The 18,338-nt window shown below is 36.4% G+C and overlaps 1 protein-coding gene across 4 annotated transcripts in view; it reads left to right on the top strand.

Annotated features, from left to right (window-relative positions):
- Positions 1-18,338, top strand: part of TBL1XR1 (TBL1X/Y related 1) — a 179,150-nt gene that overhangs the window by 117,208 nt on the left and 43,604 nt on the right. For all 4 annotated transcript variants that reach the window (XM_081235653.1, XM_081235654.1, XM_081235655.1 and 1 more), the window contains one exon: positions 16,968-17,070. In XM_081235653.1, the coding sequence (XP_081091779.1) occupies positions 17,013-17,070 (58 nt within the window). In that variant the 5' untranslated portion in view covers positions 16,968-17,012. The remainder of the gene's footprint in view (positions 1-16,967; positions 17,071-18,338) is intronic.

Raw genomic sequence — 18,338 nt, 5'->3', positions numbered from 1 at the left:
AGCGCTAGGAAACTAGTACAGTGATGTAGTTTGACAGTGCTGTCCAGTTTGGCTTGATTGTAAGGGATTGGAAGAAATATAAGCTATACCTTTAGGTTACTATATCAGAAGGGACTTTATTGTCAGGCTAAAGAATTTTGGACTTTGCTAAAGGTGTGCCTTAAAATAGAAGTTTGGCAGTCAAGGCTAGAAGAAACTAGCTTGAGGGTAGTTTATTATTTTAACCTTTATAGTTTAATAATGGAGTAATTTGCTGCTGAGGAGATGAAAGGATGGATGCTCTGTTTAAAGTACCTTCAAATCTGTTGTCCTTTCAAGCTCTGAAAATGTGCAACATAGTTGAGTTAGTTCTCTCTAAGCTGGAGTTCTTTGTTTAACTGCATAGCACTAAATTTTATAGTTGATTTGTTAGGGAAGTTTTGAAAGTTAAGTGTATGAGTTGAATTATGTCCCCTCAAAGATATGTTGAAGTTGTAACCCCTGGTACTTGTGAATGTGACCTTATCTGGAAATAAGGTTTTTGCAGATGTAATTAAGATGAGGTCATTAGGGTGGGTCCTTTTCCCACTGTGACTGGTGTTCTTATAAAAAGAGGGAAATTTGAACATGCACCCAGGAGAAGGGCGTGTGGTATGTGAAGACACAGACACAGTGGGAAGATGGCCATGCAAAGATGGAGACAGGGATTGGGTTGCCACAGGTCAAGGAATGGCTGGGGCTACTACCCAAAACTGGAAGAGGCAAGGGAAGATCTTCCTCTAGAGGCATTGGAGAGTGCATGGCCCTGCCAACAGCTTAATTTCACACTTCTAGCCTCTACAACTAAGACAATAAATTTCTGTTGTTTTAAGCTACCCAGTTTGTGGCACTTTGTTATGGCCGCCCTGGGAAACTCATACAGAAGGACACATGGATTTTGAAAGTACTTTGTGTGTGGTCTGAAGATCTGCTTCTCTTAAGTCATCACATTTTGCACAAATTATCAGAGTGCTTTCAGTTGGGTAAACAAGGACTTCCCAAACTTTGCTCTGCCCTGTATTCACCTGGAAATCTTTAAAAAATATTGCTATCTGGCTCCCACCTCCAGAGATTGTGGTTTAATTAGTATGGGATGCTACATGGACAGCAGTCTTTTTAAAAGTTCCCCAGATGATTTAATGTGCAGCAAATTTTGAAGAACCATGGGGCTAAACCTTTTAGCTTAGTCAGATATTCTCCCAGGTCCCTCTACACATGCAGTTTTGTGTTCATTTAGTTTTGATTAGCCTCTAAGTAATATACTTCCCCCTCCCCCCACCAAATTTGTTTGTGCCTTGGCCTGTCATGATTTTTTTTTTAGTGTTGTATTCTATTCTGTTCTTGCCAGCTGGTTAGGCATGTGATTATATTCATCTTCATATATGATGCATTATTTATAAAGTTGTTCTAAGATGTCTATTTGTATTAAAACACCAAATACATTTAAAAAATTTCTAAGTCATATATGTATATCTGCTTTTGAAGGTTGAATTATATTAGTGTTACATAAGTTGCAAGTAAATGAAAAACTAACTTAAATTTGTGTTGAAATAGACTTGCATTTCATGAATTATATAAGTAGTATAATTATTCAAATTATTATTGACCATTTCCTACAAGATTATATTAGGAATGATAAATTGAAGGACCTGAAAACATCTACTTTCTCGAACATTTCTTTTTGTTTTCAGGTCTCCCACTTTATATCATTTTTTTTCACGTTGCTAGATCACAAAGTGAGTAACATCCAACATCTATAGATATATTCTGGGTTAGTAATTTCTCCATGAGAAATTAAAAAAAATTTTGTCCATGTGGTAGTCTAAAAATAAAATAATATACATAACACATTTTAGATCATCTGGGTGGCCACTTTGTAACAAAGTAAGACCATTCGTGTTTATTTTAATCTTGTAGTAGACATTGTACATAAAGTACCTTGGTATTTTATTTTTTTTAATTTTCTTTTTTAATTTTGGCTCAGTTGGGTCTTTGTTGCTGTGCATGGGCTTTCTCTAGTTGCAGCGAGCGGGGGGCTACTCTTCGTTGCCATGCTCAGGCTTCTCATTGCAGTGGCTTCTTTAGTTGCAGAGCACAGGCTCTAGGTGCGCGGGCTTCAGTAGTTGTGGCTCACGGGCTCTAGAGCGCAGGCGCTCAGTGGTTGTGGTGCATGGGTTTAGTTGCTCTGCGGCATGTGGGATCTTCCCAGACCCCAGGGCTTGAATGTGTGTCCCCTGTATTGGCAGGCAGATTCTTAACCACTGCGCCACCAGGGAAGCCCAGTACCTTGGTATTGATAGGTAGTTTTTTTTTTTTCATTTTATAGTTGGAAGTGCCTTCAAGATGAGGACCATGCCTAGTGTTTTTATTTATATTTATATGTTAGTAACATAATAAAATATACAAACCAACTCTTGGGACTAGTGTGTTACTTTGTTTTCTTATAGAAGGTACTTGGTATTACTCAAATTTGAGAAACACTGAGTTAAGGTAATGTAATTTATGCATTTGTTATAAGTTCCTTGGAAAGCAGGACATCAAGCCATTATTATTCATTAGCATTTTGTTACATCAGATTGTTAAGGTTGTCATTTACCTGACTTTAAGGGATGAAATGTATTTGTTGGCTGTGTTGGTTGGGGACGTAGTGTAAAAAACCTAGAGTACAACTACCGACTGAGGAGGGCAGGGGCTCAGCTGGTTTTAGATTGTAGGGGGTCAGAGGTGGGGCTCAGGGGGAAGCTGGAGGGAGTTGTCAAGGCAGAGAGTTTCATTGGTAGAGTAGTGCTAAGTATTAGAGTGCTCGGAAAGGAGACTAGTCTGGGGAAAGGATGATGGGAGATCCTGGGGACAGCTGTGTTTACCCAGCAATTCTGCCTGGGCCTAGGTTTCCCTACTGGCAAAAGGGTGGTAATGGCTTATATACAATTTCAGAAAGAAGGGAAACCCGATTAGCTTAGGCTTGAATTTCTTCTAATATATCCATGGCAGTTATTGATATGATTTGGAGTAGCAAAATGTGTGGAATAGTTACTTGCCATTATTAAACACAGATGTGCCTCTGTTCCCTGGATCTCCACTCCCCACATCTCCTCTACATCTTTCTTTTGTGTCCTCACAGTGCAGAGGGGCAGGTATGGAATTTGTACCATGTATAGCCTGGAAATCTGACTATAAAGAATTGCAAATTTGTTGCTCAGCTAGCTGTCTCCTCTTATTTCTCATGTAGCTAACAGATTGAGTATATGATTTAATTGATTCTGTAGTGCCAAGGCCCTGCATTATTTGTTTCCATGTATATGGTGAAGAAGGCTGCCATTGTTTGCAGTGTTGAATGTATTCTCTTTAGGAAACAAAGGCTGCAAGACAGAGACCACCTTCATGTTTCAGTTGTTGGGGAAGGGATTGAAGCCCTTTGGAACCTACCACTTAACACAGATGTGAGGCTGGGCGGACACGCAGGATAGTGGGAATCCACACCATTGGAGGAGAAACTGTCACGGGGGCAGTGCTCCTTTACCACATCCTCCACACTGTTTCACAGCGTTTTGTGAAGGAATTTGATAAAAATATGGGATGCAGCCTGGAATTTGGCTGTGAAGACTATTCTGTACAATATCATTCTTTGTATTAATAGATTTCTGTATTATTGCAGCATTCAGGGCGTAGAACAGTGCCAGGCTTATATTAGCACTCAGTAAATGTTTGTTGAATGAAGGAGAGAGAAACTGAATTTCAGTCAAATTATTGAAATTTACACACAAGCGGGTGTATCTGGAAAGAAGTTCACTTAGAGGTGTAGTCTCAGAAAATGTATAATTTTCACTCCTCCATATTTTAGTTAATAGATTCCATATGTTTTATCAAAACTAGAACTTTAACATGAAGATGTTTATGGCTTTTAAGTACCTTTTTTGTTTATTAGGTATAAATTTACAGGATACCTAATGTAATTCCAATATGAACATAACAGAAATCATACCAGTCATGATTTAGGTCACATTATAGTATGAACAATATTGTGGCATAAGAGGTCTCTTTCCCCAGGGAAACTCTTGAATTTTTCCAGAAAACATTAGCACCAATATTGCCAAGAGGGAATCAGTTTTTATACTAGCAGGTCTAAAACATTTTAGACATAGTACCTCATTACATTCTTAATTTATTAATGACTCTAGAAAAATTTTCTTTAAATGGGTTATAGCTGTCAATATATACTGCATCAGAAATTAACACTGTGAAGTTTTATAGTACTAATGCATTTTAACATAACAGTAACAAACCCATCTATAACATGTTAACACACATAATACGTTTTATGGAAAATAATTTCCAAGACAAAAAATTTCCATGAGAAGAGTGGCATTGTTTTAAATTTTTGAAAGTCCCTGTTTAATCTCTGGTTTAATAGAAGACATCTGGGTTCTCACATCTGCTTCTGCATTCACATGTTGAGATACATTGTTACAGTGGAAACTTATGGGAAAAATGACCTTTCAAGGATAGATAGATGTAAATTTTTTAAGTCAAAATAAAAATTCATTTTTCCAATAAATGTGGATGTTCTTCTTTGCTACTACACCAAATCTCAACAAGTGGATAGTTTCTTAAGGGTTAGTTGCAGTGCAAGTTCTGAAATTGTATCAATGAACTTTTTGTATTCTGTTATATTAAAATCCATTAGTCTCTCTTGAACTTTGAATGGATTGTTTTCATCATGCATAATCTTATGCTAGTCATTGGGAAAATATTTGTTCACTGAGTTATACAGATCTTCCAAATGTTCATTACACAATAGAAAAAACCAGAGTCATTAACATCCCCACTGATTTCATCACAGAAATTTTGGAGTAGTATCAGGAAGCTCTCAAGCTCATGGTGGCTGATAAATTTTCCAAATCCTAATTATCTCTTAAAAGCTTAAGTTTTATTCTTGCCAACAAATATTGTTAGTTGTTTTCTTAAAAGTGACAGTTTCACTTTGTTTATTTGCAAGAAAATGTCTGCCAAATTCTCAATCTGAAAAACCATACTTTGTGAGTTGTTTGAAGTAAAAATGGTGTTCCATGAAAAAAGTAGCTAGTTCAGCTTGCAATTCAAACATTTTCACAGTGCTTTTCTTTGAGACAACCATCATTTTAGTATGCAACAGAAATACTGTATGTGTACTTTTTGTTACAGAGGATACTGAAAAGGTGTATTTCAGGGTTAAGATTTTAATAAAGTGTTTTTCATCCTTCATCAAGGAACCTCTCAGTGAAGAATTTTTGTGAGTTTTTTTTTAAGTGCCTAGTGGTGAATAGTATAATGACTACTAATACTGTAAGGTGTTAGTGCCTTGATTCCTACTAAGGTGTGAGCAGTTTTACCAACTATTGGTTTGTAATATCAGTGTAAATATCAATTCAATGAAAAAGGCATATTATTTTATAACAGTATTTTATATTACTGTAAAAATAATTTTGATCTTTAGGACCCCTTAAAAAGTCTTGGGACCTCAGGGGTCTACAGACCTCATTTCTGTACTAAATAAAATAATCAAACTTTGTCATGGGCATGACAAAGATAATGAATCTGGGTTTTAGTTTTGAGCACTTTGAATAGTGTTAGCCATTGAAGTACGTGTACTATGAAACAGAAAGAAGCATCTTTTAATGAGATACTATTAAAAGTCTTTCTTTGCAGTTATGAAGTCTATATAACCTGACTAGGTAGAGTACTTACAAAGGATGGACACGGGAGACCCTTCTCCCCGTGTGGTTATGGAGTGATGTACTTGATTTGTTTCTCTGTTGTGTTTTTTGTCTGTCTGTTTTTTAAACAGAAAATCTTACAGGATAGTTCTACTATTTTCTCTTACCCTGTGAAATTGACCTATGAGGTTTTCATGGTGGAATCCCTTCTCACTCCACCTTTTTCAAGAAAACTTTGGAAGCCTACCTCAATTCATATATATCAGCAATTTCTACTCCATTTTTCTTTTGCCTTTTGTCTTCAAGATTTACTCATAGCTGGGTTGTGTGTGTGTTGTGGGGGGTGCGTGCGTATCAGTCTCCTGAGTTTTAAACTTGGTTTTACATCATCTTCTCTTGATTTGAACAAGCATGTATTGCCCATTGGGATGAATGTGATCTCTTTACGTCTTTTTCCCATACTTGGACACCTGATCTATATTAATCATACATCTCTGCTACCAGAACAGTCTTCTGCACATTTTTACTACTGCTCTCCCAAAGAATTTACCACGTATCAGTATAACCAGTCCGTGGACACTTGTTTTGATTCACTTAGGGCTTAGTAGTCTTAGTTTTTATCTACTTAGTCTTTTTTCTTTTGAGGAACCAAAGACTATCTATTCCTTATTCAATAAATTGTTTCATAAATACTGTTATAGGTAATATTTGTTTACATCTCCATGAGTTTGTTACACCTGGTACCTTATTCTGTTTATTTCACCTGCGATATCTCAGTTTTAAGCCAAGTATCCATTCATTCAGGTGACTGTCGTCTTAAAGTTTTAGCTGCATTCCAGTCTTACGGGTCCTTATAACATTTCTGCTCCAAAGCCAGAATAGTAAGTTTTTAAGCTGAGAAAATCCTTTTACCATTCTTATATTGGTTCCCATTCCCACAAACTCAGAGCTTTTCTTGCTAGTGGGAGGGGACTAGGGTCTTGATTTTTATTTTCTTACCTGACTTTCATTTCCAGACTTTTCCTTCCCAGACTGACTGGGAATGACTAATTACTGCTCAATAGTTGAAAAAGATAGACCAGAACTATGGCCTATCTTCTGTTTCCTTGGTGTTTTAATTTCTTGTCCTTCTTTATTACCCTGTCAGCATACCTTGACTATAATTTATTCAATCATTTAACACATGTTTATTGAGTCCATCCTTGAATCATATAGTTTTATATTTTAAAGGGATTTTAGAATACATCTGTGTGAACAACCACTTTTTTATATGTTTGGGAAGTTGAAATCCACACTTGTGGACTATGAAGCAGCTCATCAGAGGCTTTTTGGGTATAAAAAGAAAGAGAGCTGTAGCGAATGTCGGTTGAACTTTAAAGTTGACTCATCACATAATGCATGCTAGTTTACTCTTCTCAGTCTAGAGAGCTTTGCTGAGACTCTTAAAATTGCTTAATTGGGATTCAAAGTTAGTGTTCCCTGTCATCAAATCAACGACACACGTTCTGTAAAAACAGTTCATTGTTTTGTGAAAACCACAAGGTATTGTGGGCTAAACAAAAATGGGTGATGGGTTGGAATTTACACACAGGCCAAAGTTCGTAAACCCCTGGTATAGATCACAGTTGAATCAAATGATTGACATTAGAAGTCTCAGTTGCTAATGAAAAATTGGTTTGATATACCATTTGCCTATGCTTTTATATGTCAGTATTTATAAAGGATAGCTGGTCCTAATAAGCATTATGCATAATAAGTTCTTAAATATTTCTTAATGAGGTGGACTCATTTATTTTCCCTTTTCCTAATTCCTGAAGATGTCCATCTGAGGTCTGACAGTTTTAAAAATCCTCTCATGCACTTGTAAGCCTATTAAAAAGTGCTCTGTTAAAAATCATTACGTGATCTGGTACTCTCTTAGCCTGCAAGATTTACATGTAATACTCTGTGTACTTGTACTGGCTCAAATCATTGAAGTTTAAAAGTGAAAGAGACTACCATCTGCTTCACTTTCCTCATTTTCTAGATGAGGAAACAGGCCCAGAAGATTTGCCTAAAATCATACAGGATACCTGAGATCTTATTTCTCTCTCATGTTATCTTTAATTTACACGAGAGCTCTGGATTCCAATGGAAGAGGAAAGGAAAAGCAATTTAGAAGTTTATCCCTTCTCAGTTATGCTTTAAATTCTTAAGATTCACCAACTTTGTTGACCATTAATCTGGTAACAAAACAAACAAAGCAACAACAACCAAAAGAAAAAATTCTAACAGCACAAAAATTGTCTACAACTACAGCCATACTTCAGAGATACTGCAGGTTCTGTCAGACCACTACAATAAAACAAGTCACATGAATTTTTTGGTTTCCCAGTGCATATAAAAGTTACCTTTATACAATACCTTAGTCCATTAAGTGTGTGATAATAGCATTATGTCTTAACAGGTATATACCTTAATTTAAAAAATACTTTATTGCTAATAAATACCGTCATTTTGACAATGCAGGGTTGCCACAAACCTTCCATTTGTTTAAAAAAAAAAAAGAAAAAAAACACTTAAGGACAATAAAACAAGGTATGACTGTGTTAAAAAAAATAAGAAACATTTATGTAAAATATACATATTGCCAGGTACACTCTTAGTAAAATTATCTGAAAGATGCTCATGTGCCAAAATTGGACGGTAAAAGTCAGTGCTAGTGCTTGCTAGGTTCCCTTCACCAAACTATCTTGTCTACCTTTTTTTTTTTTTAATTGTATTTGTTTCTCTTGGGTGGGGGTGGGTACTATAGACTTTTTCACTAGGACATTATATTCTAATTATTAAAGATACCCTTAAAAAACTTACATAAAAAATGAGATACAGAGCTAATTATTTTAAAAGGATATTTTCTCCTTTTTAATAATATGAGTAAAAATTATCTCATAAGATTGGGTCTTTAAAAATATAGTTTAGGGCTTCCCTAGTGGCACAATGGTTGAGAGTGTGCCTGCCGATGCAGGGGAGAAAGGTTCATTCCCCGGTTCGGGGAGATCCCACATGCCGCGGAGCTGCTGGGCCCGTGAGCCATGGCCGCTGAGCCTGCGCATCCGGAGCCTGTGCTCCACAGCGGGAGAGGCCACAACAGTGAGAGGGCCTGTGTACCGCAAAAAAAAAAAAAAAAAATATATATATATATATATATATATATATATATATATATACATACATATATATATATGCACATATATATATAGTTTAAATTCAGCCTTTATCCTAATGTCAAGGGTGGTAGAATTTTTGTTTGTTTTAAGGAAATGCACTACTGTGCTTCTCTTTGGGCTTAATGTTACAGACATCCATGAAAAGACATCCTTAAAATGTCTGACAAATAAACCATGGTTGTAGTCCAGGGCTAATGCTCTATAAAATGTATGTCTGCTGCTGTTGTCATTAATGCTTTAAGAAATCAGTCAAATAATTTGGTTTTATTGTACTGGGTTTTATATTTTGTTTTAAATTTGGGTAGTATTAAAATATGCTGAAATACATATTTCAATTAGAGCTTAATGTTTTTTTCTTGAGATTATGTGTTTCTAAATCCTGATTTGTTGCATTTTATAATTTACAAAAGTAAGTTTTGTAAACATGATTTCATTTAGTCTAATATAATTTTGTGAAATCTTTTTAAATTTAACATTGCAAAAGTTCAGAATGTACTTTATACACATTTTAAGCTATATTGCCAAAGACTTCAGAACTAAGTCTCAGAATACACCTTCCTTCATTGTACCATATGTTATGTACACAAAAGTGTTATTACCTAACATTAGTAGGATTTTAATTACTGTTTTTAATGTAGTGGGACATTAAGCATAATGCATTTTTTTGGTGCTGTTCATGAGAGTGTTGCATGGGGAGTGGAGGAGACAAGCGGGTACTGTGGGGAAGAGGATTATGAAGTGTTAATGCATCCTGTTAATGTCGTCGTCTTTGACAATTACAGGACAGGATAGGTTCCTAAAGACAGGCAAATTTTCAGAAAGGCAGAGCCTAGCAATCGTGAACTTAACATTGGTAGTTTTAAAGTTCTCCAATGAATAATCAGAGTTTTACAGAATTTGTGATGATGGGTATGTATCAGTTTACTAGGGCTACCATAACAATACCCCAGACTGGGTGGCTTATAAAACAACAGAATTTTATTTCCTCACAGTTCTGGAAGGTGGGCGTCCAAGATCAAGGTGCCGGCAGGTTTGGTGTCTCCTGAAGCCTCTCCTTGACTTGCAGGCGGCCGCCTTCTCCTTGCCTCCGCACGGGGCCTTTCCTCGGTGCACATGCATTCCTCATGTCTCTTCCTCCTCTTAAAAGGACACCAGTCACGTTGAGTTATATTCACATTATTAAAAGTTTACCCTAATGGCTTCATTTTAACATAATCACCTCTTAAAAGACCCCATCTCCAAATAAAGTCACGTTCTAAGATACTGGAGGTTGGCCTTCAACGTATGAATTCTAGAGGGGTACAGTTCAGACGTGAGATGGTAATAACCACCAGTGACTTAGCTAATGGATAAATTGATTTAATTTCTTTCCTCACTCTATTTCATTTCCCTTCCATACACTTTGTTTTGTTGTTGTTAGTTGTCCTAGTTTGGTATTTTTGCAGTGTGTCCTGGTTTTAACAAGACAATTTGACAATTTCCTATGATGACCCATTGAGATAGCACGGCAGTGGATGAACTGTAACTTTACTTCACAGGCAGATTGAGAATTTATATCCAACAAATTCTGATACATGATTCTTTGTGAGTTTAGAAGCTGTTATTTAGCAGGGTATTATAAGCAGTTTGTTTGTGACTGTAGTGGTGGCTGACCATTTAGGACTGCCAGTCATATCAAGGTGCATGTAAGCTGTGTAGTGATAACCTGTGCTGTACATTTATCCTTGGCAACATATGTCATGGCTTGGAATTAGCAACTTCCTAGGACCTCCTAGTGCTAAGAATTTTGATTCTTTTTATAGTTATTACATTCTTTTACATTATACATTCCATACGTTTTTTTTTTCCTTCTCTGAAGAGAGTCAGTATAGTATTTGAGTATCATTTCTGAATGCCCAGATCTGTGTATAAACATGTAATTCTCATGTGTCGGTGCTCTTGCGTTAAAATGAGGAAGATAATACTGAAGAGGAAATTATATAATATGTGTGTGAGCTAGCCCCATACATAGCATGTAGCAGCTACTCAATAAATGCAAATAGTCTCCTGTTTCATTTTCCTTACCAAATTAATGAGAAGCAGTGTACAAACAGATGGGAGCAAAGGCAACTTGGTGTGCTCCAGACATTTTGAATTAAAAGGAAAATTAGTTCTTCCAACACTGTGCCTATTACAGAAACCTGTAAGCCACCCACATTTTACATCCTTCACCTGTCTGCACCCCCAGCCTCAGGGTGTATGCTTTCATAATTTTCTGTATTTTTTCTTATCTAAGTTGGAGTTAATTGTTCTCTATCTTCCCAGCAAGATCTGGTCCTGGCATTGGGTAGCCATGTCTCTAGCACCTGTCATAGTGCCTTACACATTGGAAGTGCTCATCCAGTTTTAAACGAGTGAATAAAATAAATCTGTCAGAAAAGTAGTGCTTTAGTGCATTTTCCCCCCATAGGCTTTGTTAATTCATCACCATTGTAGTGTTTACTTTTCACTTGTCATTGCCCCATCCTCACAAATGTATCTAGTCAGCATTTGTTTGGGTTGGTTTGTCACCCCAAAGTAATATAAGTAACTGGAAGTTTGACCTTCCTGTATGAAGGGAACAGAACCAGAGGTACCGCTTTCCATGAGCAGTGAATTGTAATATTATACTCTGGAGCATTTCTGCTGGGGTGTCCTCTTTTACCTCTAGTTTAACACATATAAACTGTGACTCCCCAGAGGCCTGTGCTCTCTAGGCAGCCCATTTCTATAGGTAAGTCTCTCCACTTTCTAGTCTGGAAACAGCTGGGAATTTTTGGATTCCACCCCCCTCTCCACTCCTTATCTCTCCAAATATAGTCTATCACTGACTTTAGTCACCTTCTTGTTTTAAAACATTTCTTGGGTTGTCTGCTCTCTTTAAGTTGCAACTGACAAATCTTCACTGGATTATACAATAAAATTCATTTTTCACTTCTTCAAAATACTGTGGTAAATTAACTTCAGATAGTATTTGATCCAGTTGCACAACAGATATTTAATGTCATCAAGGACACAGTTTCTCTTGTCTCTGCTCTGCCCTCCTTCTGTTTCTCTCTGATAACTCTGTTCTAACCTCAGTGATGCACATTCATCCCAGGCTTCACAGAGTGCCCTTGTTGCCTGCCCACTCCTGTGAAAGGAGTAGGTTGACTTTCATAGAAACCAGCACACGTCTTCTAATGTTTCACTTACTGGGAGTGATTGAGTTGGGACACGTGGGGTATGGTGTGAGTCTGTGGAGGAGGAATGTCAGCCCTAAACCAAAGATATGATTTGCTGGTTGGCTTAAGCAAATAAATGCCTTCCTTTGGACCAGGAGGTCCATCCCATTTAAACCACAGGGCTGAGAATGGAATAGGTCTCCAAATGGAAGGCAGTAGTGGTAAAGTAGTACTGTCTTTCGCAGATAGTGTCAGTGAATGCTACAAGAGGCAAGCCACAGTTTTCTTCATCTTGCTAATTATGGTCACCCCGTGTCTCAGCTGCTGAGTTCCAGAGAAGCCTGAGTCATTCTTTCTGCTAGATGGACTCCCAACATATCAATCACCTTGGGCCCCTGTGGGTCATTAATGTTTATTAGGAAGGGTATCCCAACATGTCCAGGGTTACATTGTTTGATAATTATTTGTCAATATTCAAACAACTGTTATTTTAACATCAGAGTTCTTTTAACAGCTTTTAATATTGTTGCTCTTTTTTTCAACTATTAAACAGCTATGGCCAGTAGTTGTAGATACTGTATTTAAAGATACAGTTTCTCTTTTGTCACCAATCTTGATAATATTGAGTATTATTTTTAAATGTTTGCTGATGTTATGGCCAACATGTTTTTGTTGTTGCTGTTGTTGTTTATTATTGGTTAAGTTGAACATTTTCCTAATGTTTCAGCTTGAGGGGTCCTGAATTGGTTGTCTTTTGAGTGGATCTAATTTATTGGTATTCATTAAGAATCACAATAGCTATTTAGCTATACCCTTTGTCCAGTAATTTACTTGTAGGGACTTTTCCTGATCTTGAGGACTGTTCATAAATGCACACCTACCAAGAAGAAATGGAAGAAAAAAACAACTTTAGGCATAAATATTCTTCTATGAGTCTTAGAATAATGAAAATTTAGAATCATCTAAATGTTGAACAAAGCAAAAGTGAAACTAATGTGTCTGTTATGGGATACTATGCCACCACTATACTTTTTGGACTAAATTATTTTTGTAAGATAAAGAAATTTTGATCGTACATTTGATTTTGGATAATGCAAAGGGTTTTCAGACCTCTAAATAGTGTGTTGTAAGCAGGAGATTTAAGAATATCTTTATTGTTTTTTTTTCTCTCTGTCCATAAGTTTTACTGTTTTTTCAATCTTGTAAATTTAAAATAATGTGATTTAGGATCATAGTTGGGCCCTGGTATGCTCCAGAAATGGTATCAGAAAAGAATATGGTATGTGTCCTATTTGAGGCCAAAGGCAGAAATACAGTGCTAGATATATAGAAGAACAAATGAGGAGATGGTTAATATTTGGAGCAGTTATTATCCAGTTTGTGAATGCTGAACTCAGTTTTGTGGTGCTGAAAATGCCATACATATTCAGTTGAAGGAATCATATCTGAATTGCATCAGCAGTCCTGTTTTTGTAATATTTGCTAGATTGTTGTCTATAAAGTCTTGAAGTAAAATATTTCATACTAAACATTTAAAATATTAAGCGTGCTTTTAAATATAAACACTTGGCTAAATATTGGTTAAGATTGTAATTTTTGGTTTTACTTCTGGCTACTTTAATATAGCTGTGGGTTTTGAATTAAGTAATTGATTGCCTGTAACTGATGGAAGTTTTGAATAAAAGCTTTTACGATTTTACAAGCTGTTTCTGAGACTTAGGAAAGTACAAAGGTATTTAAATTTTTTTTTTTTTAGAACTCAGTCATTTACTATTTAAGGATGAATAGGTATGATCCAGCAGAATATACAAATAAAATGCTGTGTGATTTTAGGACGTGTTGGTTTATTTTGGATATCTTGTTTAAGAGTCCATCAGCTCCTTGAGGGCAGGACTTATTTTACACATAGTAACCTCTACCAGGCGTGACATTGAGGCCTGGACCTCTTTGGTATAGGGTAAAGATTGGATGAGTGTCTCACTGTTGTTTTGTGACCTTGTTTAAGGGTAGTTGTTCTGAAAGATACCACGATGGAGGAAGTACAGTGCTAAGGTTTTTATGTGCACCTTGAAAATCGGTGATAGCTGGTATGAGTATCTGGTCTTCACCTGAGGCAGATGAAGGCTACATCATATTATAGATGTATAAACAAACAAATCAAAATGGACCAGCTCTGCAAAGCTATAGTGAGTCCATTAATGAAAGTGGTGGCATTTTCTCTAATTTTGTTCTCTGGCATACAGGTTTTTAAGGTGTTTTGAAAGTGAATACTGAAGTTTTCAAGCAGGGAATGTCTTAATGTTTGTTTATTTGTTCAGTGGAGTATAATTGCTTTTTACAGGGTTGTGTTAGTTTCTGAAATGTTGTCTAATTTCCTGTTCTTTTCAGGTGACCTTTTGATGTTAGAATTTCAATAGACCAGTTTCATACGAAAGCATATTCTAGAATTAAATGTCTTTGAAAGTGGATAAACTCAGGTCTTTACAGAGTCTATGTAATTTTATTGCTACTGTGACTGAAACTTTTAATGCAGGATTGCATTGACTTTGCTGGGTTTTTTTTTTTTTTCTTTTCAAGGACACATTTGTTTGTATGTTTCTCTTCACTGAAAAACTGTCAATTCTGCAAGGCTTGGGACAACTTTATTTCGTCTCATCTATTCCTAGCTCTTAGCACAGTGCTGTCCATCCTAGGGATATACTTGGTATAAGGGAAAACAATAATGTTCTTTCTCTCCAGGAATATAAGAGCTAGCTGAAGTAGGACTAGAGCTAGAATAACCCTTGAACAATTTACCCTTTTCCCTTTAAAAAAAATTTGGTTCTGTAATTTTTGGTTACAGAAACTAACCTGGTACCATGATCAATGTAATAAACCCATTCATAGCAATTTGAACAGATAAGAACTTTCCTGTTCTTCATGTTTAGTGTTTCTTGTTGACTTTAAAAAATATACCACCAATAATATGTATTTATTATGGGAATTTTTATAGATAATAATCTATATCATTTTGACTTGTGTTTTTCTTTGCCCTGGAATATATTAGGTGATGCAGAAACACCCATGATCACTGCTTTAAGTTGGAACATTTTGGGACCTTTGCTTATTGGAACCAGGCATTGTTGAAAATTTTTACATAGGTACTTCAGCGCCATTATTCATTATTTGAATATTGGACTGAATGATATATTAGAGAAAAAGAATACTTACTCTGTTTTCGTTACCAGTCTTTTACTAGAATTCCACCTAACCAGTCTCATTTTGTGAAATCCTCTTCATCAAGCAGTGACTCATTGTTCCCCTGGCAGACAGATACCTATGATTGGTCAAGTTGTGATTTAATTTCTTATAATGATAATATGGGTGGTGTGGTTTTATTTTTTAAATCATTCAGTCAACAGGCTTTCAAAATTGACTGTTGAGTACCTACTACATGTGCCAAGCACATTATTACACATTACTGTGGGTCAGGATAGAATTGAGCAAGATATCCTCCAGAGCACAAATCATCTGCTGTGCCACAGGGACATCTAGACAAGGAGTCTTGAGCCACAATTATCATAGGAGCATTTACCTTTATCATTCTGTTAAGTGTGATGTATATGTGTGTCACATTCAGGTGACTAATTGTAGTATTTGAGTTAAATCGGGGCGGGGGTGAGGTGCTTTTTTCTTCACATGAAGGTGGTCATTACTTTTCCTCCATGGTTTCTCATCTCAGTAAATGAAGTACTACTCATCCAGATGTCCTAAAAGATTCTTCCCTTTTCCTGAACTCTGTGTCCAGTCAATCACCCTTGAGTCTGCTTCCTAAATATCTTTGGAATCCTAGTATTTCTCTTCAGCTCTAATGCCACAGTCCAGGTTTTTAGTCTTCTCCTAGGTTACTCCAGCACCCTCCTAACTTGGCTACCTTTCCTTCTAGTCTCTTCTACGTATTAGAATGCTGGATGATCTTTTTAAAACGTAAATGTGGTCATTCCCCCTCCCTGCTTAAAACCTTTTAGGGCATTAATTTTCTCTTAAGTGATGGTTTCAAGGCCCCTCTCGAGCCTTACTTCATGTTTTCTTTCTTTTTCTTTCCCCAGCCCTTCCACCGACTGTTGCTGCTCACTGGATTGCTTCTGTTCCTTGCCTTCCTCCCCAAATATTCATGTTCTCAGTCTCCTCCCATCTATCCTTTAGGTCTACTGTTGGGCTCTGAACAGGAAAAGTTTGCTGACCTTTGCTTTAAATACTTTCTGTGACATGAGAACGGATAAATATAATTAGGACATATTTAAGTTATGTCTCCGTTTCCTTCTTTCCCTCCTTCTGAGAATATCATTTGAGTTTTCAGAACTGTACTCTAACTCTAACCTCTCTGCCTTATACATTCCTAGAGCTTTTTTAAACTTGAACATTGCAGATTAGATGTTGAGAAGTTAAAGACTTCAAATTCTACTGAATTACGTAGACAAAACCAGCATGGGTGGCTCATCCCTCATCCAGTAGTCTAAAATCAGTCTTTTCCTAAATAATATTCTGATTCTTAAAATATACTGTTCTTTTACAGTTAAGGAGAAAAAAGGAACGACTTTTTTATGCTATTTGATATAATCATTAAAATATGATGCCAAAGGCCCTTTTGTAAATTTTGAATCATTTTTGCCAATATGTTGCAGAAAAAGAGACTCAGCCGTATTTTGGTTGTATAATCTATTACTAATTATTGGAAGTAACTTTATTTGTTAGGGTTTATTAATAGGCAATATCTAACCTTCATTTTACATTATTTAATAAAATAAAATGGTTTTTACAACATTGTTTACATTTTGTTTAAAATATTTTATTGAGAAAATACTTAATTAACTTTGTTTTATTTTTAGGGTTATATCCTGTGTTGTGACCTCATGGTTTAAGTGGGAATAAAGATGAGTATAAGCAGTGATGAGGTCAACTTCTTGGTATATAGATACTTGCAAGAGTCAGGTGAGTACTTTCATAAAGTAAATAGGCCTCAAATTATTTTAATATTCTCAAAATAACTTTTTATGCATTTGAAATTTGTACCAGTCCAAACTGTTGAACTTTGTATGTTTCCTTAATGTCTGGACTGCCATTTTAAAGCTATGTGTTACTGCATGGTTTAACTCTCTGACTCTTTCAAATATGTTGGAATCATCTCAGGCAAATATTTGTAACAAGTGGTTTGGCTTTCACTGTTCAAAGACCATTTTTATAATTTGTAATGAAGTGAGATTATTGCACACGGTTGGTAGGAACATACAAATTCTCAGATACGATCAATTTGATAATGTATATTCAGAATCCTCAGCTTAATGTTACTGGTCCTAATTGCAGTTAGCATTTCAAAAGGTAAATTAGCCATACTTTTTTGTAATGCTTTCATAAATGTCATCCCAATTGATTAAATGTGTCTTTGACCTGAATTTTACTAATGTATTTCATTGGGGGGTGATTAGTAAATATAAGTCATTGAAAGTCATTTGTAATCAATATTAAGTCAGTGATCTCCAAGTTTTCTAGATAGATTAAGAGGTGTTGTCATAAAACAGAAGGAAAACTACTAGGGAAGATGTGGGATAGATTAGGGGAAAAAATGTAAAAGTAGAAGAGGGAAAAACTTGGGTTGGATGGGATATAGGATGGTGGAAAAGATTGACTGCAGTGGTAAGTTAGGTTGTTAACATGAGATTGAATCATTTGGTGGTTGAAAAAATGCTGGAGAGGTGGAATTTTAGAAATTATAGTTTAAAGTTAATTGAGATGTTTAGTAAGGTATGGTTTGGTATAAAAAGATAATTTTGGTAGTCACTTTTTTTTTTGCGGTACGCGGGCCTCTCACTGTTATGGCCTCTCCTGTTGCGGAGCACAGGCTCCGGACATGCGGGCTTAGCGGCCATGGCTCACGGGCCTAGCCACTCTGCGGCATGTGGGATCTTCCCGGGCCGGGGCACGAACCCGTGTCCCCTGCATCGGCAGGCAGACTCTCAACCACTGTGCCATCAAGGAAGCCCTGGTAGTCACTTTTGAGAGGGGATGGAAGGAATAGAGTAGAATGTTGAGCCTTCAATTTTGGTTTGAAACTCTAGTTATTCTTCTTATAGGGCTTAGTTAGTTGTTCTTTCTTTTGCAGGGAATGTAAACAAGGCCTTAGATCTTAGATTCTCTGCTTGTTGAGATGTTCCCAGCTGCACTCCAGTTCTGAGCTTTTCTCTTGGGCATGGGGTTTTCTA

This window comes from Mesoplodon bidens (genome assembly GCF_964165515.1).
Source record: "Mesoplodon bidens genome assembly, chromosome: 5".
In the NCBI taxonomy this organism is placed as follows: domain Eukaryota; kingdom Metazoa; phylum Chordata; class Mammalia; order Artiodactyla; family Ziphiidae; genus Mesoplodon; species Mesoplodon bidens.
Note: the sequence above shows the minus strand (reverse complement) of the source record. Positions and strands in the feature narration are given on the sequence as shown.